The sequence below is a fragment of the Artemia sp. Qi Xiang Cuo genome, chromosome 6 (genome assembly GCF_049724085.1).
Source record: "Artemia sp. Qi Xiang Cuo chromosome 6, ASM4972408v1, whole genome shotgun sequence".
NCBI lineage: Eukaryota > Metazoa > Arthropoda > Branchiopoda > Anostraca > Artemiidae > Artemia > Artemia sp. Qi Xiang Cuo.
Genome location: NC_142799.1, coordinates 70,602,685 through 70,627,698, shown reverse-complemented (window position 1 = coordinate 70,627,698; position 25,014 = coordinate 70,602,685). Strand labels below are relative to the sequence as shown.

Here is a 25,014-nt window from a genome sequence, read left to right as displayed (position 1 = left end):
GCCGTCACTTGACTCTTCCGAGCTTTAACCCCACCATTTACCTGCTCCTTAATTAAACTATTCTAAATTGAAGTAATTCTAAAATCCCCTTCGTCTCTATTAATTCTAATGCCCCCATATATAATTTTTCTAATTTTACTTGCTAAGTTAGCTGCGGTCCGTTGACTCTTCCCAGGTTTGACCTCATCCCGACTTTCGTTTGCAAGGTTGACACTTGTTTGGGGACTATTATGTAACACACTACTGTTAGAAACTTTAACCTGCCCCCTAATTAAATGATTATAAATTTATATTCATAATAATATTTCGGAGGTGGAGTCGAAATACTCGGATTTTTTTATTATTTAAAGTTTTGTTGTTGTTATTTTTATCTTTTGTTTTGTTCCATTGCTTTATTTAAACTAAACCCATTTTTTCTGTCTTAATTTTTTGTAAATGGAAAAGCAGTGTGGTCTAAGAAATCTGGGCCTTTGAAACGCACTTTTCTGAAGTGCCGACAAGTCGGGTGCTTAGTCTGCATAAGTAATAACTGTTCACTAATTAGTCATTCAGTAGCTCGTTTTTACCTTAGTTTCAGCCTCAGCGCACTGGAACACTCTCGTCTCGTAAGGTAATAAAATTTTGAACGCGTCTTTGACTGGTTCTAAATTGCGAACGTTCACAACAGCCACTTCTTCTTGCTTGTAGGTTGATTTCACCTGATATCTCTGATGACCTCTGGCGTGTGGTTTCCAAGTGGCTAGGACAAAGACGTCAGTGAATATTAAAGCTTTCAACCTTACTAAGGCAGAAAAATCGGCAGGATCAAGCTCAAGTATGTTGCAGTGATATAAAAACTGTTTTCTATCAGACGATAGAAGTTCCTAAAAAATGAAAAAAATTGCTTAGTACAAGAATTTTTTTTACAGTTTTGACCTATTGGGTGGAATGGGGGAAAAAATGTCTCCGTCCACCCGCATCTTTAAGCTCCAACTCCAGCTTAAAGCTGCTACTTTGACTAACTCCCATAAATATTTAAATATCTTTGATTTATTTTTCTACAATACAGTCAGTCTAATCTAGGGGCTTGAATTCATCTCCTCATTAGTAGCTTACTTGAAGAGATATCTTGAAAATACGTCCATATTAACTTAGCTAATCCTTCCTAATACAAGTTATGAGCAGGTTTTTACCAAATGTTTGACAACTCATTATTAAAGCTTATTCTTCACGCTTAGGGGTATTTTTGGTCACTGATGACGAACCTGATTCGAATTCTACCATTTTTTACTTATTCATTTTAATTTATTTAACAATGAAATAAACGATAAGTGAATAAGCGACTTTAATGAACTGGCGAGCGCTCATCTTGAATTCCACCCTATTTAACTTTCTATTGGCCACCTGCAAAGAAATCCATGTGCGTTCAGTTCTACATTTTCTTAACGCTTGGGTTTTAAAGACCCAAGAGCTGCTATATTCAGGACCAAAGAGTAGTTCAAAAATGTATTTCTGAAAATATACTGCAAATTATTTCTTCTCTTTTTTTATTACCTAATATTTTCCAAAGGTTTTATCTTTGGATTGGGTTTCTCTGCTCTTGCACACATTTGCTGGTCTATCCATTTCTGTTTTTATCGATAGACATTGTTTTTGCTTGAAGAAGAAAAAGAAGAAGAAGACTATTTTGTTTTAATTCAAAAGTCTCAAGAATTTCAGTGGCACAATAGTTTTAATTCAAAATATTCTTCGGACCTAGAGTTTCACATGTGTTACTGCACGTAGCAAAATGCATGAACAGGTTTTTATGACTTCTATTGTTTTTGTTATAACTTTCTACTTTCTTGTTATGACTGTCTATTTTCTCATTATGAATTGTTATGTTACGACTTGTTATGACTGACTGTTATGATTTTCTTTTTTTTTGTTATGACTTTCTCTTATGACTTTTTCTTTATCTTTTTTAATGAATGTTTGATGACTTTCTTAATTTTTTTATTATGACTTTCTATTTATGTTTTTTTTTACTTTCTATATATGGCTTTCTATTTTTTCTATGACTTCTATGTTTTTGTTCTTCTCCTTTCGCTGAGAAGTGTAATTAGATATAAGGCCAAAACATGTATCTCTAAAAAGAAAGTTTTTCTATTTTGCTTTTTTGACTTTACAACTTAGCACACACAAGTCCTTTAAAAATATTCAATTCTTTATTTCTTTCTTTTTTTTTAGTTCAAACTGATTTTGTTCTCCCCACCCCCCCCCACCCCTACTAAATACGAAGAAAAGAAGTATAAGAACTCACGCACTACAATACCGTTCAACTGAGACCCACCCAGTCAGCATAAAAAATCAGAACTATCAAACTGGAAAATAAGGAGTTAAGAAACAAGTTAGTAAAAACAATCAATAGATAATACAAATCTACACAACATAGGGGACTCAAAATAAAGACCGAAAAAAGACGAGGAGACAAATTAATAAAAAATAGCAATAAATGGGACTCTTTACAAAGAAATTGGATGGCTTTTCAGTCAGAACTTTTATGCAGATTCTTCTTCTTCGGTCAAACTGATTTTGTTGTTTTTCTCCTTCTAAATAAGAAGTACAAGAATTCACTTTTATTGCAAATCCACAAGCCAGCTATAGGATTGTTCAGCGGTGGCCTACCCAGTCGACAACCCACGTTTGGCAGTAACCCGAGCTATCAAACCGGGAAACAATGAGTTAAAAAATAAATTAGTTAAACAGCAAATATAACTCAAATTTACAAAAAAAAGGTAAACAATGTAGGGGAGTCAAGAATGAAACAGAAAAAACATGAGGAAAAAAACTAATAAAAGATTGCAATAATTAGAAAGAAAAAATTTAAGTGAGACATGAAAAAGAAGAAAGACAAAGAATGAATCTCGTAGGATGGCTAAAAATCTGAAAAGAAGCTGTAGAAGGCGGTTAATCATCATATTATTCCTCTAAGAAGACAATTAATACTTACAGAAAGGCCTTCAACAGTTTCAGCTAATTGAACTAATTCCGCTTCTTGACCTATTTTTTCGTATTTAACAGCAAGTACTTCAGGATTCGCGCTAGGAGTTTTATCGTTGAGAACAGATACATCTAGCAAATACGAAAGGAAGTCTTTCTGCTCACCAATCAAATGACCTGTTTGATAGATCTCACTTTCTATATCTGCAAAGTGAAAAAAAAAATGTTTTAAAAATAAAGCAACAAATAATTTGGTTCTATGAACTATTGAGGATTTCTGAGGATAGAGCATAATATATGACTTTATGCATCCTGGACTGTGTTGGCCTCAGGTGGCTTGATGCTGCGGTGAGTTGTTAGTAGTAGTAGTAGTAAAAGAAAGTATCATTAGCTTACATTGAATTTTGCATTAAATCAAGTTACCTTAAAGTACCAAGCACGTCAAAATAAAAACGTTTTTTGCCTCCCTCCCCCCTGGAATGACCTCAGGAATGTTCAAACCTGAAAAAAACAAGCCTCTAAGATTTTTCTTTTGGCTGAGAAAATAATAAGCAAAACTAGTTAGTTAAATTTGACAACATTTTTCGTCCCTAAAAATTCAAAATTAAAGTCTCAAATATTGAGGGTGAGTTTACAAGTTAACAAACCAGGATATAAAAAGCCGGCGAGTCGTCGAGTACGCTAGCAATCGAGTACACACAAAATTTCCCATTTGCTCAGTAACCAACTAGATGGCATGTGGAAACCACGTGTTGTCATCTGCTGTTAAGGCAAGTGACCCTAAATCCACTGAAATACTTTCCTACCATCAACTTGTGCACATCCTTATAGAAGCACACGCAGCTAAATTTACAAGTTTGCTCATTCAAAATCCAGCGAGTAGTGTGTAAGGTCGCCGGCAGTTCAACTTTTTCCTGAGCGTTTTTGCAAGCAGCTAACAAAGCGATTGCACGAATATATTGAACTAGTTTACGAGGCGCTTGTGAAAAAGCCGGCTTGTAAACTCGCCGCGTGTACTTGAGCCTTAACAATCTGTTGATTCCTGAAAACAAGTACACCTTCAAAGAAAGGCTACACCTTCTTTTGTTGCTTATTGCCATATTTTTACCTTATTTTCTACTGATTTTTTTCACCCATGTTTCTTTTGTTTAAATTTGCCCGCCACTACCAAAAACTGCATACGGTGGTCTTCTTCATTAAAAATCAAATGACCCCATTTTTCCTTTTTTTTTTTTTTTTAGATATACATGGTTGTGTAAGTTTCCACTTAATGAATCCAAACAATCAGACTTAATTTTCACTGCCCTTGGTACTTACTTAGATTAGCTTAGGACTTCCCACGCCGGTTTGCGCATCGTGGAGAGGTCTCCACGATGACCTCTCCTGCGTCTCCGGCCGAAGATCACCAAGGGATATTCTTGAGAGCGCTGTGTCTTTTTCTAGGCATCGTCCAAGTGTAGCTTTCTATCGTCCGCGCCGTCGAACTCCTGGAGGAGTCCAACACCAAACATCATGAATAGGCGATTTCTGCCCATTCTAACCATGTGTCCCCAATATCGCCACCAACAGCTCATGACTTTATCAACAACGAGTGGCATTTAGTCTTCTCTCTAATGAATGAGTTGGTAATTTTGTCCGTCCAGTCGATTCTGAGAATCCGTCCAAGACAATTATTTTCAAAATTTTGGATTCTTTTCTCTAGCTGTTATATCAGCGCCCAGCTTTCAGAACCATACATTAGCACTGACAGGACATTACTATTGAAGAGCTGCAAGTCAACGAGTATTGGAAACAGCACTGGGGATAAAATGCACCCCTGTCAAACGCCTGAGTTGACTTTGAACCACTCAGTCAGGCCCCCGCCGTCAGTCCAAACAGCACACATTTGTTCATCATATAACACCATTATAATTCTGATAATTTTATCAGGGAGTCCAGAGTATCCCAGTATTTTCCACAGTTAACCTCTATGGACTTAGTCAAAAGCCTTCAAGGAATCGATGAAAGTCCTCATGATTTCAGTCTGCCATTCATTTGATTCTTCAATAAGTACTCAAAGACTGAAGATCAAGTCAGCACACGACCTACTTGGTCGGTAGCCATGCTGTTCATCTCTGAGTATAGCGTCAACTTTCGTCTGGATGCGATTCAAAAGTACTTGGCAGAGGACTTTGCTTCCTGCAGTCTGAAGGGTGATACCTCGCCAAATGTTACAATCAGCAGTTCCACCCTTCTAAAAGAGTTTCACAATAACCACTTTCTTCCAATCTTAATGCATCGACAAACATTTCTAAGTTCAGACTACATGAAGGTTGTGATCGATGCCAACAACAACGGAAAGATCCCATATATACTTAGATCAGAAATAGATTAAGTAAAAAAATTAATAGATATAGTTTAAGCTTAGAAATTTTTATTTTCAAAGCATAGAATGCGTAATTGACAAACAATTCGACAGGGAAAGGCAGATTCGCTTAAATAAGTCTGCTTTGTGTTACCAATGGTATTTGGTAGCACAAAGGTATTGTGCTACTAATGGAGCACTAAATTCAAATTAGCAATCCTAATCCTTCTGTCATCAATGGTTTCTCCATAGTAGTTTTTATTTGTAAAATTTGAGTTCGTTAATTACAAAAAGAAAGCCATCTACCTAGGATATTTTTCTTGTGCATTTTTGTACTAAATTCAAAAATTTGACATTTTTGTGTGTGTGTGTGTGTCCTAGCACTTAAAATTTTGAGCAATGATCACCTGAATTTTCTTTTTTTATGTTTGGTGTTCTTGTGGAGTGATATCAAATCACTCAAGAAAAACTGTTGCTCCATGAAAAGCTAGATTACCTTTTTTTGTTTAATATTAAATAAAATAAAAAAATACAAGTTTTTTTCAAATAAAAGTTAGGAGCAATATTAAAACTGAAAACGAATATAAATTATTCCGTGAATGAGGGGAGCTGCCCCCTCCTCAATACATCACTCTTCCCGCTAAAGTTTTTTTTTGTACTTTAAAAAACGCTTCTTATCATAGGCAGCGAAATAGCGCTGCTTAAGTAAAGAACGATGTTGACACAATGTATTATTTTTTTTCTTCCATACCAGGGCACTTCGTATCGGAGGAATTGTCGTAGAAACTTCAAAAACGGCTCATTCGATTGGAAATTGGAATGGCTAGTGCCCTTTTTAATAATCGAAAGGAATTGGAAGGCAACTAACACCCTTTGCACGCCCACCATTGCCCCAAACGCATCCAATCAAAATTTTGAGTCAGCCATTTCGTTCAGCGCAGTCGATTTCCAGACAGACATCATATTTTTGACATGGAACTCCCCAACAACCCTTAGGGCAAGGGTTTTAAGTTATGCCCTGGGGGCATATAAGAACGATGTTGGCACAATGTATTATTTTTTTTCCTTTAGACCAGGGCACTTCGTATCGAAGAAGTTGTCGTAGAAACTTCAAGAAGGGCTCATTCAATCGAAAATCGGAGTGGCTTTTGCCCTTTTTGATAGTTGAAAATAATTGGAAGGCAACTAACACCCCTTCCACGCCCACCATTTCCCGAAACGCATCCAATCAAAATTTTGAGACAGCCATTTTGTTTAGCGTAGTTGATTTCCAGATAGAAATTATGTTTTTGAGGAGGAAACCCCGCCACAGCTCTCAGGGCGAGGGTTTTAAGTTATGCCCTGGGGGCATATATTGTTTTTTACAGAAAGCGTTGTTGTAGAAACTTCAAAAAAAGGCTCTTTCGATTGGAAATTCAAAGGGTTAGTGCAGTTTTAACAGTCGAAAGTGATTGGAGGACAACTAACCCCCCTCTAACGCCCATCTTTTCCCCAAACACATCCAATAAAAATTTCGAGATGGCCATTTTGTTCAACGTAGTTGTAAGATCCGGAAATTAGGTCTTTAATGATGACAACCTCCCTCCCCACAGCCCTCAGGGCAAGGGTTGTAAGTTATGCCCTGGGGGCATATAAGGTTTTTATAGATAGCATTGTCGTAAAAACTTCAAAAGGGGCTCATTCAATAGGAAATTGAGAGGCTAGTGCACTTTTTAATAGTCGAAAGTGATTGGAGGGTAACTAACCCCCTTCTCACGCCCACCACTCCCCCAAACACATTCAATCAAAATTTTCAGATAGCCATTTTGTTCAAAGTAGTAAAAAGTTCTGGAAATTAGGTCTTTGAGGATGATAACCCCCAGCCCTCAGGGCAAGGGTTGTAAGTTATGCCCTGGGGGCATATAAGGTTTTTATTGAAAGCGTTATCCTAGAAACTTCAAAAGAGCTCATTTGATTGGAAATTGAACGGGCTAGTGCCTTTTTTAATAGTTGAAATTGATTGGAGAGCAACTAACACCCCTCTCAAGCCCACCATTTCCCCAAATACGTCCAATCAAAATTTTGTGATAGTCATTTTGTTTAACGTAGTTGAAAGTTCTGGAAATTAGGTCTTTGAGGATGACAACCACCCTCAGAACCCTTAGGGTAAGGGTTGTAATTTATGCCCTGGGGACATATAAGGTGTTTATAGAAAGCGTTGTGGTAGAAACTCAAAAAAGACTCATTCGATTGGAAATCGAAAGGCCTAGTGCCCTTTTTAATATTCAAAATTGATTTGAAGGCTTGACATTTTTTAGTAAAGATCAATGTGGGTAAATTTTTTTTTTTTTTTTTTTTTTTTTTTTTTTTAGACTAGGGCACTTAGTATCAAAGGAGTTGTAGGAACTTCGAAAAGGGCTCATTCGATTGAAAATAGGAAGGGCTGGTGCCCTTTTCAATAGTAGAAAGTGATAGGAGGGCAACTGATCCCCTTCCCACGCCCACCCTCTCATTTGCCCATTATGTTTAAAAACTAATTGTTGCCTTAAGATTAAATCAAAATGCACTGTGTTAATGCTAATTCCCAATAAGGCATCTCAGCAGTATCCCAAGAACGACTGAGGGTATTATGTTCAAACTTTCGGGACTACTTCTGCTCTTAAAATTTAACCAAATTAAAATAGCGCAGATGTATCCAAGCTATCAAAGAAAGTAAACAAGATTTTTTTTTCCGAATGGTATCAAGTTTTCCATTTCAGGTCAACTAGAGAAGGTATGAAACTAAATTAAACACTACTATTTGTGTCCAGGTTTTTAAAAGGGTGTATGTTGTTAAAAATTGCTGAAAATGTTTCTCCAGCATACAAATAGCAGGCCAAACTATAAAGTCTTAAAAAGAAACGAAAAGATTTAAAGTATTATTTTGTTTTCCCTGACAAGACTATGTCAATATAAAACGAACAGAAATTAATTAAAAAAAAAAATTTCAACAAAATAAGTTTTTCAAAGAAAAGTAAAGAAATCCATTGAACCAAATATTAGCAAAAATGAAACCCAAAACGAACAGAAATTACAATAAATAACCGAGTCAAACTCAAAACGAGCAGAAATTAACATGAGTTGGGCTCAAATTAACATGAGGCCAGAACATTATTTTGCACTTTACTGAAAAAATATAAATGTTTTTACTTTTATAACTTTAATAAATCAAATAATATTACCGATTTGATTGCTAAATATCAGTATATGCATATTAAACTGACAATGCACATTCATTTGTATTGTTTTCAGTGAAGTTCAAATTATGTTCTGGCCTTGGGAAGGCCTACTCATGTTAATTTCTGCTCGTTTTGAGTTTGACTCGGTTATTTATTGTAATTTCTGTTCGTTTTGGGTTTCATTTTTGCTCATTTTTGGTTTAATGGAGTTTTTTGCTTTTCTTTGAAAAACTTATTTTGTTGAAAAAGTTTTTTTAATTAATTCTCTCTAAACGGCTCTTGTGTTTCAGGAGTCGTTCTGGAATAACTAGGACCAAAAGTCAACTTTAACGTACAGACCGAGGTACTGAGGAGGGGGTAGCTGCCTTCATATATGAAATAATTCCTGTTCGTTTTAAGTTTTAATGTTACTCCTTACTTTCATTTATTTAATTTCTGATCATTTTTCAAATAATTCTGGGAAATCCACCTCCCTCTCCATGAAAAATTTCCCCCCCCCACAAAAAATTCCTCAATGGAAAGTTCATCTCACGTAAAATCCCACTCCCCCGACAATTTTATCCTTGCTCAAACTTCTCTAAGAAAAAATTCTGCCTTGAAAATTCTCCTTAGCCTCCTTTCATAAAGACTTGTTTTTTTTCAGTTTATGATCGTTTTTCAAATCATGCCGGGAATCTCCCCTCCGTGGAAAATTTCCCCAGAAATCTTCTCTCCCACCTCCATTGGACAGTTTCACCTGCTGAAAATACCCCACGGAGAATTTCTCAATAGCCGATGGAGAATTTCTCCAGTGAAAACCCCCGGCCCTCTCACGGAAAAAAAAAACAGACAATTCACACCCCGCTGAAAATTTTGCCCAGAGAATATCCCCGGAATATCTGCAAACGTAACACTGAGTCGCCAAAGAGAAAGTAAGACAAATAAAAAGAATTTTGTACTGGAATTTTGGAGAATTCCCCCCGTGTGACATTTCCCCTGGAAATTTCACCTCTGGAAACACCCCTATCCATAGAAAACTTTCCCCATGGAAAATATCCCACCACAGAAATCCCTCCAACCCCCCGAAAAATGTCTGCATACTTCTCAATAACAAATACTATATGTGAACAATGTCTGCATACTAATCCCTGTACGTTTTAAGGTTCGACCTTGTAACTCAGCCTCTTTAACTCTTTAGAAAACGTAGTTTTTTTCAAATAATTTCTGCACGTTTTTGTAAAGTTTATTACTTATTATTGCTTGACTAACTGTTAGCTGATTTGACAGCTTGCGGGCTTGCGGGCTCTTATAGGAAAACGAGCCCGCATTTTCGCGGGCTCTTATAGGAAAACGATAAGAGCCCGCTTATAGCGGGTTCTTATAGGAAAACGAGGTTTTTCGTAAATGTAAATTCGGGGGATAATTTTTTCGGTCTGAAAATATCAAAAGGACCTAACAGCTTCGAATAAGTCCTCATTTACCCGGATCAGTTGCCAGCTGTTGACTGTAGGTGTGGCTAAGAAGAAAAAAAAAATTTGAACTTTAAGTGGCGATATTTGTTTTTTGATTGGAAAACAGGGAAGGAGTGATTAAATTGAGCTGAAATTTTGAAGATAAGCTTCTGGGCCCTAGGAAAGCTTAACCTCTAAATTTCAGCCCAATTGGACAACGTTAAAGGGGGGCTGTGGTCGGAGGGTCGAAACTTCCGGTCCACTTTTACCCATGAAGATAAAGTCGGAGGGGGTGAAATTTTGCACGTTTCTTAGTTTGAGCTTGGGCTACAAAATGCAATTACCGCTGTCTCTCTGCGACCGCTAGGACTGGAAATCGCTTAACATTGTGGTGGGTCGCCTCTTTATAGAGGCACAAGTGTGCCTCCTTGATACTGATATTTAGCAATCAAAATGTTAGTATTATTTGATCTATTAAAGTTATAAAAGTAAAAACATTTATGTTTTTTCAGTAAAGTGCAAATTTTGTTCTGGCCTCATGTTAATTTGAGCACAGATCATGTTAATTTATGCTCGCTTTGAGTTTGACTATGTAATTTATTGTAGTTTCTGTTCGTTTTGGGTTTCGTTTTTACTCATTTTCGGCTTACTGGAGTTCTTGTAATTTTCTTTGAAAAACTTGTTTTTTGGAAATTTTTTTTTTTTAATTAATTTCTGTTTGTTTTATATTGACATAGTCTTGTCAGGGAAAAACAAAATAATACTTTAAATCTTTTCGTTTGTTTTGAAGACTTTGACCTGCTATTTGTATGCTGGAGAAAAATTTCCAGCAATTTTTAACAACATACACCCTTTTAAAAATCTGGACACAAATAGTACTGTTTAATTTAGATTCATACCTCCTCTAGTTGACCTGAAATGGACAACTTGATACCATTCGGAAAAAAAATCTTGTTTACTTTCTTTGATAGCTTACATTTATTTAATTTCTTATCATTTTTCAAATAATTCTGGGAAATCCACCTCCCTCTCCATGAAAAATTTCCCCCCCCCCCCCCACAAAAAATTCCTCATGGAAAGTTCATCTCACGTAAAATCCCACTCCCCCGACAATTTTATCCTTGCTCAAACTTCTCTAAGAAAAAATTCCGCCTGGAAAATTCTCCTTAGCCTCCTTTCATAAAGACTTAATTTTTTTTTCAGTTTATGATCGTTTTTCAAATCATGCCGGGAATCTCCCCTCCGTGGAAAATTTCCCCAGAAATCTTCTCCCCCGCCTCCATTGGACAGTTTCACCTGCGGAAAATACCCCACGGAGAATTTCTCAATAGCCGATGGAGAATTTCTCCAGTGAAAACCCCCGGCCCTCTCACGGAAAAAAAAACAGACAATTCACACCCCGCTGAAAATTTTGCCCAGAGAATATCCCCGGAATATCTGCAAACGTAACACTGAGTCGCCAAAGAGAAAGTAAGACAAATAAAAAGAATTTTGTACTGGAATTTTGGAGAATTCCCCCCATGTGAAATTTCCCCTGGAAAGTTCACCTCTGGAAACACCCCTATCCATAGAAAACTTTCCCCATGGAAAATATCCCACCACAGAAATCCCTCCAACCCCCCGAAAAATGTCTGTATACTTCTCAATAACAAATACTATATGTAAACAATGGGCATATTTCATAACTTACAGCCCTTTTCCCAGGGACTATGGGGGGTCATGTAATCCCCAGAGGCATAATTATAGAACATTTCAACTATGTTGAACAAAATGACTATCTCAAAATTTTGATCGGATGACTTTGGAGGAAAAGGGGTGGGAGGGGGCTAGTGACCCTCCAATCCTTTTGGTCACTTAAAAGGGCACTAGAACTTTTATTTTCCATTCAAACAAACCCTCTCCCGATCTTCTAGGACCATAGGTTTGATACTATGATCCCTGGGAAAAACAAAAACAAAATAATAAATACGCATTCTGTTAACTTTTTTGTGGCAAAAGAAAATACAAAATTCCACATTTTTTTAAAATGGGAGATTGAAACCTCTACAGTGGTGGTCCAATTTTTATTTTCTCAGACGCGTAGCTTTTGATAGGGAACATTAAACTTAAAGAATTTTATAAATTTGGAATCAGCATAAAAAGTCTATTCTTTTTACGTATCTATTGCTATAAAAATTCCGTTTTTCTAAGTTTTGGCTACTATTGAGCCGTGTCGCTCCTTACACAGTTCATTACCGCGAACTTCTTCAAACTGCACTAAAAAAAAAACTTACCAAATCGTTTTTATTTTTTCGTTTTTTTTTATTAAAAACACCCAACTCAGCAAAAAAAAAAACGAGTGGTCTCTGAAACCTCCCCTGAGATTTTCAGAACTAAGTTAATATTTAAAAAGAAAAAATCGAGCAAAAGGAGAGTGACCGCTTTTTATGCCTTTTTATGCCTTTTTGCCTTTATGCCTTTTTTATGCCAAGATTCAAAAATCTTGGCAGCCACGCAGTCTACTTTTTCTTGATAAAGTAAGGCTTAGAGCGCTAACTGGCAAAATTGACTGCTGCAAAGCAATGGCAATTTTTATACTAAAAAGGCTATAGGATATTTTTGAGAGTTCCATAAATTTTTTTTCGAAATAACATTTTACTATTAAGACTAATCGAAATAATAGTTACCATTCCTGAATCAGCTACAAAATAGCGATTCTTTCTCGCAAGACATTTTTGTCTTAACGTGCATTTAATTTTTGGCTACTGGTTATGGTTCGTTCTTTACTAGGTTGCAGCTATCGCTGTCACCATAATATGATAGGCTTGGATCTAATGAGTGCTAATATTTTCTAAAACAATTAATCGACTGGAGCAATGTGTAACAAAACGAAAATATAACCATTAAATTATGCATTTTGTAAATCTTCAGCAATTATATAAAACTGCAATAATTTGAAAAAGAAAACATATATACCAAACTTTAATTATTAATTTTATACAGATAATCACTTGATTAATTGTACATAGTTAGAAGAAGGAGAAGACCAACAGTAACAAAAATAGTGGAGATAAAACGTGTCTTAGCTTAGAAAATGATAGTTCTTGGTCATTCTATCTGCTGTTTACAATTCATTTAAATAAACACCTGACTAAAATTTCTTTTTGGTTCTTTGAAATATCAAAATACATAATCTAACTTAAACATAATGTTATTCGACTTCAAAACTGTTTTAAAAGATGTGCTTTCACGTTCCTTTTTTGGGCAAATTGGCTTATAAATAACAAAAGGTAATAAAACGAGGAATTACCTTATAAAGGTGAAATTTAGACGAACTAAATGAATATTTTGGCTCTAAACATAAGAGTAGTCCTCAGCAAAGCAAACAAATAAATATAAAATTAGACTTGAAGTAAAACAAGTGATGATCAAAACTAAAACAGTCCCATAAAGGTTGTTTTTGGCAAACAGGTGCTAAAATTATTACAAAATACAGAAGGCAGTAGTCTTTTCTTCTTTTTTCTGGAGGGGGTGGGGGTCTTTTAAAACAATCTTGGAGAGGAGGGGATACATATAAAGATCAAACCATTTTTAGCACGTAAATATGCCATGTTTATGGAGAGTTTTGGGGAGAAACTGTCCATGGTGCTGTAATTTGTGGAGAGTAAATGAAATAAGTGTGACTATCCATAGTTATAACAAAAGGCTCAGTGTTATAGCCAATATCTATTGAACTTACTAGACGTTTCACGATAGGCGGCAATTAATGGAGAACAGTTGTGATACACATTTTGTTTGAGTGTTGAGCTACATTCTTCAGCGAGTTTCTGAAGATACTGTTTCTTTTGTTGGAGCTCTGTGAGTCCCACACATTCAGCAACAACTTTCTGAATGTCTGAAAAAGAAAAAATCATTTACTTGATATACGAAAATGGTAATGTCCAAGATAAAAAAAAATAATAGCATTTGAATGATCCACCCTGGCAATAAAACTTTGAAAAATATTAATTTCTTTATCAACTGTTAGTAAATCACTAAAACCATTTTACTAATACAAAGGTGTCACCCTGATTGATGCAATACCATGGAGATCAGCTCCCCCTCCCCCCAATAGTACTTTTTTTATCTCGTTTAGCTATTTCAAACATTTTGGACTACTATATGAATATAATAACTATGGGTACATGCTTCAGGAATGGGGAGTGCTTGGCTTTTGCCACCTTGACCCTGGAAGACCAAAAACATATATAGAAAGCAAAATCGGGCTTCGCTTTTGGGTTATCGCTTTCGAAATAGGGTTTATATATATATAACCCAAGTGTATACCCCCTCCTCCTCTAAACATTTGCATTTAGTGAGCTTATGACCATCAATTATTGCAATAGCATTAATTATTGTTATCACCAATAATGATCATTTTGACCAGCAATGAGCAACAAAATACTGTTAAATCTATACTAAACAGAATCTCAAGGGACCAGAAAAATATTCCATAAAAAAAAATTATTTTCGCCTCAGGAAAAGCAATGATACCGGATACCAGTGCAGGACGGGGATCACATATCTTCTCAAGTCAACACTGAAGTGCCTAAGCCGGCTTAGAACCAGACAGCAAGAAGTCCCTGGGACCTCCATGAATGGAGGCTCTGTGCAATCCTGGGCCCATCTTGGTCACAACATGGTTTTCAGCACTTGGCAATACTCTTCTATCAACAAGAGTCAAAATCCCGCACAGACATTCTCAAGCCTATTACCTCCAACTCATTATATATTCATGCCTACAAAATTAATGTTATGCTGCTACAGGGAGGCAACCCATAATAGATAAATTAGCTAGGAAGAGATTTTTCAGCCCAAAGAAGCCCATCAAAACATACCAAGCCCAGAAAATATCCAACATTATAAGAAAGAATCTAAATTATAAGAAAAAAATATAACAATAAACAAATAAAAATTATCTGTACAAATTTATATATTAAAATTTATCCTTAAAAAATCAATCACCAGACATTTAAAGGTTCCAAAGAAATGACAGCCCACAAGCAAGGACATAAACTGAACAGTAGAGAGATTTACAAATTTTTAAACTAGTCTTTCCTTCTCACAAAGAATGCTATACTCCATAAATTCAACTAGAAAGTAGAGTAGAGACCCAAATAATAGGACAATAAGAAATACATGATTGGTTCAAGGTGAACTAAAAAAGCCAGAGGATATATCCAGGGAATTAGTTCTTCAGCTAACATAAGATACCCTCTGGGTATCCAGTATTCTTCTGGAAATGCCAATTCTGAAAGTGTTTCCACTGATTTTTCTTTAGATTGAGTTACCTGAAGTTTTATATACATTGGCTATGGATCCTGATCCCAGAAGCAGACTGAAATGCAGCAATTGTGACTTATTGGTATATGACCATAAAAACCATAGACCATAAACAGATCCATCTAGTCGTGTGTTCACCAGGGGCGGATTTTTTTTTGGGGGGGGGGGGGAGCGCAAAATAGGTTGATCTGATAAAAAAAAATAGGGGGCGCAAAATAGGTTGATCTGATAAACTTGCATTAGGAGCAAGTTTAATTAACGCAAACATGAGTGAATTAAGTAAATTACACTATTTTAGACTAAGCTAGGTAGTCTAAAGTAGACTACGCCCTCACCCCCCCCTGGATCTGTCACTGGTGTTCACCTTCTACCTAGCTAAGTAGCCTAATAGAAAAAGGCTGAAAACTCATTTGATGTTAAAATCAAGTCTACACAAAGCAGGCCTAGGTTAGCTTGTGAAAACCCTGGAGGGTTAAGCAGGTCAGTTGACTTTAGGATTGCAGGACTACTAGGAATAAAATTCTGCTTTCTTTGGCCCCTCCTACATTTTCAAGTAAAAGGCAAGTATGTAGCAGTTTTATAATGAACAAAATTGTCTAATGCTATATGGTGTTGACAATATTTCTTTTTGACACTAGCACCACTTCCCACTCTTATGATTTTCCCATAAGCTTAATCTTTGAATTGAAGTTCAAGTGTATTGCTGGGCCTAGCTCATAATGAATGTGTTGAGTAATTGAATGCTAGTGCAGAATTACTCCTACTCAGGAGGAAACACTATAAAATTCTGAAAACCACTTAAAAAAATTCTCAAAAACTTATTTCATTTGTAAAAGCACTTCACTTTACCCCCGCCCTACCCCCTAATATGCAAATATGTAGCCCAAATTATATATTTTCAATACATTTTTTTTATGGATATAAGCCTAGAATTGAGATTATTGAGAAGGAAATATGTTAATAAAACAATTCTTACTTCATAATATGTGAAAAATTGCAGTTAACACAATTACAAGACACATTCACTGTACTTTACCCTAACCCCCCCCCCCTAATGTGCAAAAATATATAGCCCAAGTTATATATTTCCCATGCACTACTCTTCTTTCAACCCATGTACTAGTAAACTGAACCAAGAAACAAAAAAACACATGAGAAATATATAATTTAAGCTGAATATTTACAAATTGGGGGTGGGGGTAAATTATAGCAGAAGCTCCTTTAAAATGTGCTAACTACAATCTTTCTGCATATTATGAAGCAAGAATTTTTTCCTTAGTATGTTTCTTTCTCAATAGCCCCAATTCTAGGCTTAATACCTTACAAAACACTTGCAAGCAATAGATGAATGCTGTGACCGCCAACTTAAGTGATGATAGTTTCACTGATTACTTGAATGCATCCATGCTGGTAAAGGTCACTGTTTCTTCACAATGGAGTTGCACAGGCTGACACTTCTATTTGAGAACTTATTCCTTAGTCTGGTGCAAGGCCGTACCCAGAGAGGGATAAGCCCCCCCCTCGAATTTTTTTTTTTTAGTAAAACCGATTCAAAAATAAATCCTGGGTACGGCCTTGGTCTGGTGTTTACTCATTTCTGGAAAAGCTTTTGAGGATGAACCCAAGTTTTCTTTGAATTGTCAGGTTGGAAAAGGTAAGGAATGGTACCCTTGGCATTTAGAAGCTTTTATCAGCATTCTCGGCCAAACTCGGCATTCCAAATACCCTCAGCATTTAGAAGCTGTAGGCTATTATCACATCACCACTTTTGCAATGATATGTTAGAGATGGTATTTTAAGCTTACAGAGGAGGGATGGATGGGGGACATCACAGAGGTCTTTAATACATTTTGTTACCCTCCTCTGGGCTGATTCTAGTGCTGATTTGTCAGTCATATCGATTGGATATGCAATGCACACTCCAAACTTTAGTCTTATACCAATTGATGTTACTCCTTTGCTTTTAATTAATTTGCGCTTTACTGAAACAGAACAAATGAATGTGGACTGACAGTTTAATATACACATACTAATATTTATTCCTTAAAGTCTTAACATCTTTGTTATGTACTAAAGTGAAAAAATTAAAAACATTTATTATGTATTTTGTTTTCAGTAAAGTGCAAATTATGTTTTGGTCTTCAGAAGGCATGGGGGTGTCAGCCCTACTCATGTTAATTGCTGCTCGTTTTGAGTTTGACTCGATTATTTATTGTAATTTCTGCTCCTTTTGGGTTTCATTTATTTATTGAGTGTTATTTGCGGTAGTTTTACACTTGGAAGGTTATTTGACTTTATTTCTGCTCATTTTTTGTTTAATGGAGCTCTTTAACTTTCTTTGAAAAACTTATTTCGTAAAAAAGTGTTTTTAAATTAATTCACAAAACTACAACCAATCCCAGAATGGCATCCATCAGCCCAAATCCTAACAAGCTTCTGTGGGCAGAGAATTTCAGTTACAGGTACATGCAACCCGATCTGCTCCCATTGGAATGGAAGTACCAATTTGAATATTTTTCATTGTCAGAGATGCCCCATCTCCAATCATAGGACTTGAAACAAGCATATAATTGAATCTTGTCAACCTCATCCTTGAAATAATTAAATAAAAAAACAAGCTTTTTCAGCTGAAAGTATGGACATTAAAACTCAAAACAAACAGTAATTATTTCCTTATATGAAGGGGCTGCCCCTCTCTTCAATACCTTGGTCTTTACGTTAGAGTTTTGTAGCATTGTAAAAAGCTTCCTATCATAGGCAGTGCGCTAGCACTGTCTAAGTAAAGAACAATGTGGGCACAATGAGTTTTTTTTTTCTCCTTCAGTCAGGCACTTCTTATTGAAGGAGTTGTTGCAGAAACTTCGAAAAGGGCTCATTCGATTGGAAATTGGAGTGGCTAGTGCCCTTTTTAATAGTCAAAAGTGATTGGAGGACAACTATCTCCCCCGCACCCTAAATTCCCCCAAACACATCCACTGATAACCATTTTGTTCAACATAGTTGATTTCCAGATAGAAAATATGTTTTTAAGGAGGACACAACCCTTGGGGCAAGGGTTTTAAGTTATGCCCTGAGGGCATATAAGAACAATGTTGGCACAATGTACTATGAATTATTTTTTTTTCCTTTAGAGCAGGGCACTTCATATGGAAGGGGTCGTCGTAGAAACTTCAAAAGGGGCTCATTCAATTAGAAATTGAGATTTCTAGTGCCTTTTTTAATAGTCAAAAATGATTGGAGGCAACTACCCCCCCCCCCACCCCATGCCCATCATTCCCCCAAACCCATCCAATCCAAATTTTGAGATAGCCATTTTGTTCAGCATAGTTAATTTCCAGATAAAAAATATGTTTTTGAGGAGGACACTCCCCCACAACCCTCAGGGCAAGGGTTTTAGGTTATGCCCTGGGGCCATATAAGGTTTTTATAGAAGGTACTGTAATAGAAACTTCAAAACAGGCTCATTTGATTGGAAATTTGAAGGGCTGGTACCCTTTTTAATAGTTGAAGGTGATTGAAGGGCAACTAGCCCCCCTCCCACGCCCATCATTCCCCCAAACACATACAATCAAAATTTTGAGATAGCCATTTTGTTCAGCATAGTTGATTTGTAAATAGAAAATACGTCTTTGATGGGCTAGTTTAACCACACAAAGAAGTTATCAACATTAGTCAAGTTATTGAAAAGTGGTTAAAAACATATCACTAGTTTATAAATAAGTTTTTCAAGAGTAATATATTTTCCAAAAATACTCATTTATAACAATTCAAACCTCATTTATTATGAGGTTTGAGGGCAACACAAATACAAACTGTTTTTGAAATGCTGTCAACAAACATAGTGCAGAATTTTGCAATTCAAAACTTTGCCATCAACAATTCAGGGTATATATTGGCACATTAGGAGGATGGGGAGGGGGGTAAAGTTCATGGCAAATTTGCAGTAGGCCATATAATTTAGCTAGGATGAAAGTGAAAACAACATCTGATGTTTTTTATGCTCTTTCAAAGGGGCCCTAAAGGCATATAAAATGCCTTTGGGGCCCCTTTAAGGGCTCAAGATGCAATTAGCCCCAGAAGCAATTACTGAATTATGAAAGAACATAAAAAAGGCATCAAATGATGTTTTAATTTGCTAGATGATTTGCTAGATGCTTCCAGAGAAATTACTTAAAGATTGTTCTGGGTACCCGGCTGACTGACCGAATTTCAAACAATAGGCTATACAAAAAATGTGGTTCAATACTGCTTTCTAGGTCTATAATGAAAGAAAGGTTGAGGTGGTTAGGGCATGTTGTGCGGATGAAGGATGACAACTGCCGAAGATTGTTCTTTTTGACCAACCATCTAGGGCAAAATGAAAAGCAGGTCGTCCCCGTCTGGGGTGGGAGGACGTCATAAAGAAAGATTTAAAGGAAATGGGAACTTCGTGGGCAGGTGTAAAAAGGGAGGCTTTGAATAGATTGGGGTGGAGGAGGAGCGTGCGTAGCTGTGTTGGCCTCAGGCGGCTTGGTGCTGCAATGAGTTGTTAGTAGTAGTAGTAGTAGTAAATGATGTTTTCACTTTCATCCTAGCTAATTTATATGGCCAACTACAAATTTACAGGGGGAAAACAAATCTAGGGGTCATATCTATCAAGGGGGGCGGGGAGCGCCACCCCCCCCCCATCAACTTTTATGGCATTTGGTAAAATTTTTGTCAATAGCAAAAATTTTGCAAAATCAGCCAAAATTTAGCAAAATTCTTGATTTCTGCAGAATATTCAGCATAAATCAGGTAACAATTAAGTAAAGTTTACAAAAATTGCCCTCCCCAACAATATGAGCTTCAGGATGCCCCTGCCCCTATATATACCAATTCAGGGTAAATATTTGCACATTAGGGTGTGTGTGTGGGGGGGGGGTAAAGTTCAAACTTATCTCTATAGCCCGAATTGCATACTGAATCCAAATTTAACATTCATTTGCATCAGAAATGGACTTTACAAAGCAACTTGAAGTGCTAGATGTTAATAAGTCAGCAGGGCTGGATAACATTCACCCAATGCTCCTAAAAGACCTGGCTAATTCTAAAAGACCAACTCCATTATGTCAAATATTTCAGAAGTCCCTCAACTCAAAGACTGTGCCTTCAGATTGGAAGAGCTCTTACATTACACCAATACTCAAGAAAGGTGACAAGACAAATGCAGAGAATTATCAGCCAATCAGCTTAACCTCAGCTGTAGCAAAAACCCTGGAATGCATTGTCAATATCAAAATTCTAACACATCTTCTGTGTAACAGTATACTGTCACCAGACCAGCACAGCTTCCTTCCCAGAAAGTCAGTTGAGACCAACTTACTTGAAACCTACAATATAATCACTGACCTTTTGGAGAAAGGATTACCTTTTGACCTTATTTTGCTTGACCTCACCAAAGTGTTTCACAAGGTGCCCCACAGATGCCTTAGGGCCAAATTATCAGCAGTTGGCATCCACAATGATGTAGTAGAATGGGTGATGAATTTCCTGACAGATCAAGAGTAGCAGGTCGAATTTTTCACCAATAATGGCAATGAAATATTCCCCAAACCATGTGCTGTTGTCAGTTGAGTTATTCAGGGTACTGTCCTAGGCCCCACCCTCTTCTTCATTTACATAAGGGTGTGACAAAGGAAGCCACAAATAATATCACACTTTATGCTGATGACTCCAAGCTTTTTGGACCAGTGAATGGCTGCTTGAGTTTAACATTAATAAATGCAGTGTTGTCCATTTTGGCAATAACAATCCTCATGCATGACCAGAAGTCACAGTCTGATATTCAGCTACAAACCAGTCATGAAGAACAAGACTTGGGAGTACTTGTTGATGAGCAACTGAAGTTGATAAGAGACTGGAGCACCTAAAACTACCAACGCTGGTCTTCAGACATCACAGATGTGATATGATGCTGACCGACAAATATAATAGCCAACCAAACAACACCCTTCTCACAAATCCCAAAGGTCAACACAAAACTAGAGGACACTCACGGAAGCTAGCAAAGCAAAGAGTGAAGACCAGAATATGCCAAAAATTATTTTACCAAGCATATTTCCAACAACAGGAACAACCTTTAAGACAAAACTGTGACTGCACCTACTAGTGCTTCCCTCAAGTTAAAACATGGCAAAGAATAGAACTACAAGCCATTGAAATGTAGGTTGGATTGACTATAACTCTTATCTGCCAACTAATGCAACATCACTGGGCCCATTTCACAGTGACATTCCGAATTAACAATCATTGACACAGAGCAGAATAGATCCAGCATGGACCTGATTTTACTCTAAAGTGCAAATTAAGGTACCCTCCCCCCATTTCCCTAATGTGCAAATAACCCTGAATTGGAATATAGCCTGAATTGGTATATATAGGGGTGACCCAAACATACTTTAACTTGTAGATGCATCCCTGAAAGTTTCATTTTCCTACCCTTACCCCTTTCCAAGACAGCTAAAAGTAGCTAAGTAGAATTTTACCAAGTTTATTTTCTTAGCTAACTGAATAGTAAATTAATATAAACCTTGCTCAGCCATTTAGTATGTATTTCCTATGTATTTCTCTGTTTTTTTGATTTCATGGATATTGCTGTTAAATCTATTTGAACACAAGAGCAATGCAATCATGAAACAGGAAAATTTATGGGAAATATTACCTTAAATTACCTTAAATCACATTGTCCAGCGAAATACAGAAAGATCCTGTAGAGTCGCTGGTCAGTGATGATGGGGAGTCACTGGTTCAGCAGCATCCCACTCTGTTTTCCATGGTTTGGTGGACCAATTCTTATCAATGCCAATCTTGAATGCATTGACAGAGGGAGCGGTGACAGCTGTACTGGAAAGACTGTTCCAGGGGCCCACCACTCTATTGGGAAAGTAGTGGTTGTGGAGTCTGCTGTGAGCTCTCTTCCTGAGCAGCTTCTTACTATGCCCTCTTGTCCTGAATGATTCGTCAAGTTGTAAAGGACTCTGAGAAGAGGAATCAGCATGCAGTAGCTTGTAAGCCATAATGACATCGCCCCTCTACCGTCTGTAGACGAGTGTTGGGAGCTGTAGTTTGTTCAGGTGGGATGGATAGTCGAGGTTCTTGCATCCATCAATAGCTTTGGTTGCGCGCCTTTGAACAGACTCTATTTTCTGTTGATCACTCTTATTCAGAGGCGTGGCAACACACATCCCAAACTCCAGCAATGGTTGCACAAGACTTTTGTACAGCTTCATAATGACTTTAGATGATCTGCTATGTACTGTATGCTTAATTATTCCGAGGGTCTGAGATGCTTTGGCAACTGCTGCTATGGTGTGTTTGTTGAATTTTAATTCTTCATTGACGACTATTCCCAAATCTCTTTCAGCTACCAAGGAACCAATTGATTGTCTAGAGCCATCCCCCTCACTCATATGGTACTGCCACTTCTCATTCTTTTTCCCAAAATATACCGCCTTGCACTTCTGGATGTTAAACTCAAGCTTCCATTGGCGGGCCCAAAGGAAAAGTGCATCCAGGTCTTCCTGTATGGTGGCTCTAGTCGCCGATGACTCCAGGGGCCCAATAAGCTTTGAATCATTGGCATAGAAGCTCATCTTAGGGTAAGACACCCAGTAGTCCACCACCTGCCTATTCTCGGACAGAATGTAACTAACAGGGAACCTACCTCTAGGCTAATGTGCTTAGAAAGTTTTTATACATAGCTGGTTTCCCTGGTCACTAAGCAGTCTATACAGATATCTAATACAAACAAACAATTTAATACAAACAAGCCTAGAGGTAGGTTCCCTGTTAGTTACATTCTTTCTGAGAATAGGCAGGTGGCCGACTACTGGGTGTCTTACCCTATTTTCTTACAGCCCATTGAGCATTATTAATGTAAATATTGAAAAGTGTTGGGCCCAAGATCGTTCCCTGGGGCACGCCACTATCAACTCCAGCAACTTCTGAGAAAAACTCTTGCCAATTATCCCCAAACACTCTAACTCTCTGCTTTCTTCCTGAGAGGAACTGCATCACCTATTCAACAACCTCCACATGTATCAGGAACTGCATCACCCATTCAACAACCTCTACATGTATCAAATATGCATATATATAATTTGGGCTATGGCCATAGGCCTAGCCCATATTTACACATTAGAAGGGAGGGTAAAGTAAAACAAAGCATTTCTAGAGATAGTATAAGGAAGTATTGGTAAAATTCTATTTTAGCTACTTTTGGCTATCTTGGGAAGGAGTTTGGTTAGGAAATTGAAACTTTTAGGGATAGACCTACAGGCTAAAGTATGTCCCGGGAAGGTATTTTGAAGTACCTACCTCCACTCCTTCCCCCTCTAGAGGGTCCTGACCTTTGATCACCTAAAAACCTGTGTCTTATCAAAGTGAAACCTTGTAATATAGATCTTCTGCTTAAAATGAAGTCCAACAAAATTGTTTTCAGCTTCACAACTTTGCTCAATCCTGATTTATAGAGTATTAAAGATATGCAAATACATTTCCTAAGTTTTAAAAATTAACATTGATATTGCTTAAAATACTACTCAAATAGCAGGAATTGCATTTTCAGAACTAAAGCCAGAGAAAAAGAATCTTATAACTGAAAATTAAGGTAAAATGCTGTTTTGTCAAAATTTCAAAAGGTAGGCTATAGACCTGTCATGTAGGCAAATTTCAGGATCCTCTAGAGTGAGAAGGAGAGGAGATAAGTCCTTCAAAATACCTTCCCAGGACATATTTTAGCCTGTAGACCCATCCCTGAAAATTTTATTTTCCTAACCTCACCCCTTTTCAAGATAGGTAAAAGTAACTAAAGTAGAATTTTACCGAAGTATTTTAGGTTTTTTTAAGTTGTATTCAGAATTTTATGGTGTTTTGCTTTGAATGGACTTAGGCTAACTGTAGACTAAAATCATGTTTCCTTCTGAGGAATTATTCTATATTAGCACCAGTAAGTGTAAATAACTGCCCTTTTAAGCTTTATTTCCATTTCTGGCAGGCAAATACAAGGTGAGTAGTGTTTTCTTTATTATTAGGCAATGTAGGCTAGGCCTATCTGTCCCTCTCTTAGACCTGGGTAAACTGAATAAAAGCTGCCCTTCGTCAAATTTTTGTTGAGGCAAGTAGCTAAACCTAGTACTCACATACATTGATTTGGGACAAAATCGTGAGTAGAAAAATCAAGCGAATTATGTAGCTTTCTGACTCCACCGTCAGTGTCCATCATAGGGAAGAACCTGACTGTGGAATTTTCTATCTGAAAAAGCTTTTAACTTTCTATTTGATCTGTTCTTGTATACTTGTACAGCAGATGAGATAAACATAAATAGATGGCATGGAAATACCTTAGCAACTTAAATTTAGGACTTTTCTCAGATTTTCTGGGAAGTATCGTTGCCTGAAAAGGGATTTCAGTGACAATTTTGTACATTTAATTTAAATGTCACTGCCAGTTGGACTGCATTCCTGTTGTACTCAACAAATGCATTTAGATGGGATGAATGTAGTAGAATGGTAGGCAAACAGCACATAACAAGCTTTTCTTAAGGGCTCAGCATTTCTCTAGTACCAACCACGTGAGAGATTCATAAAATCTTCCAGAACATTTCTTTTGTGCTTAAAATTAACATGAAATAAAAATTCCAAGTAGTGTAGGGTGGAGCCGTTCCGAAAAGGATGAATGGTATTCTGGCTCCGCTGGCTAGGAAAAAACAACAGCAAAGTTTTTTTTAATGATAAATTGGGAAAATAATAGATATGCACT

At 36.9% G+C, this 25,014-nt stretch overlaps 1 protein-coding gene across 1 annotated transcript in view; it reads right to left on the bottom strand.

The window, feature by feature from the left end:
* Exo84 (exocyst complex component Exo84) overlaps positions 1–24,498 on the bottom strand; it is a 72,855-nt gene extending 48,357 nt beyond the window's left edge. The window contains exons 1-4 of the mRNA XM_089090335.1: positions 24,399–24,498; positions 13,651–13,806; positions 2,972–3,165; positions 567–863 (exon numbers count right to left, since the gene is read on the bottom strand). Of these exons, the coding sequence (XP_088946461.1) occupies positions 567–863; positions 2,972–3,165; positions 13,651–13,806; positions 24,399–24,477 (726 nt within the window). The 5' untranslated portion in view covers positions 24,478–24,498. The remainder of the gene's footprint in view (positions 1–566; positions 864–2,971; positions 3,166–13,650; positions 13,807–24,398) is intronic.
* Positions 24,499–25,014: the final 516 nt, after the last annotated feature.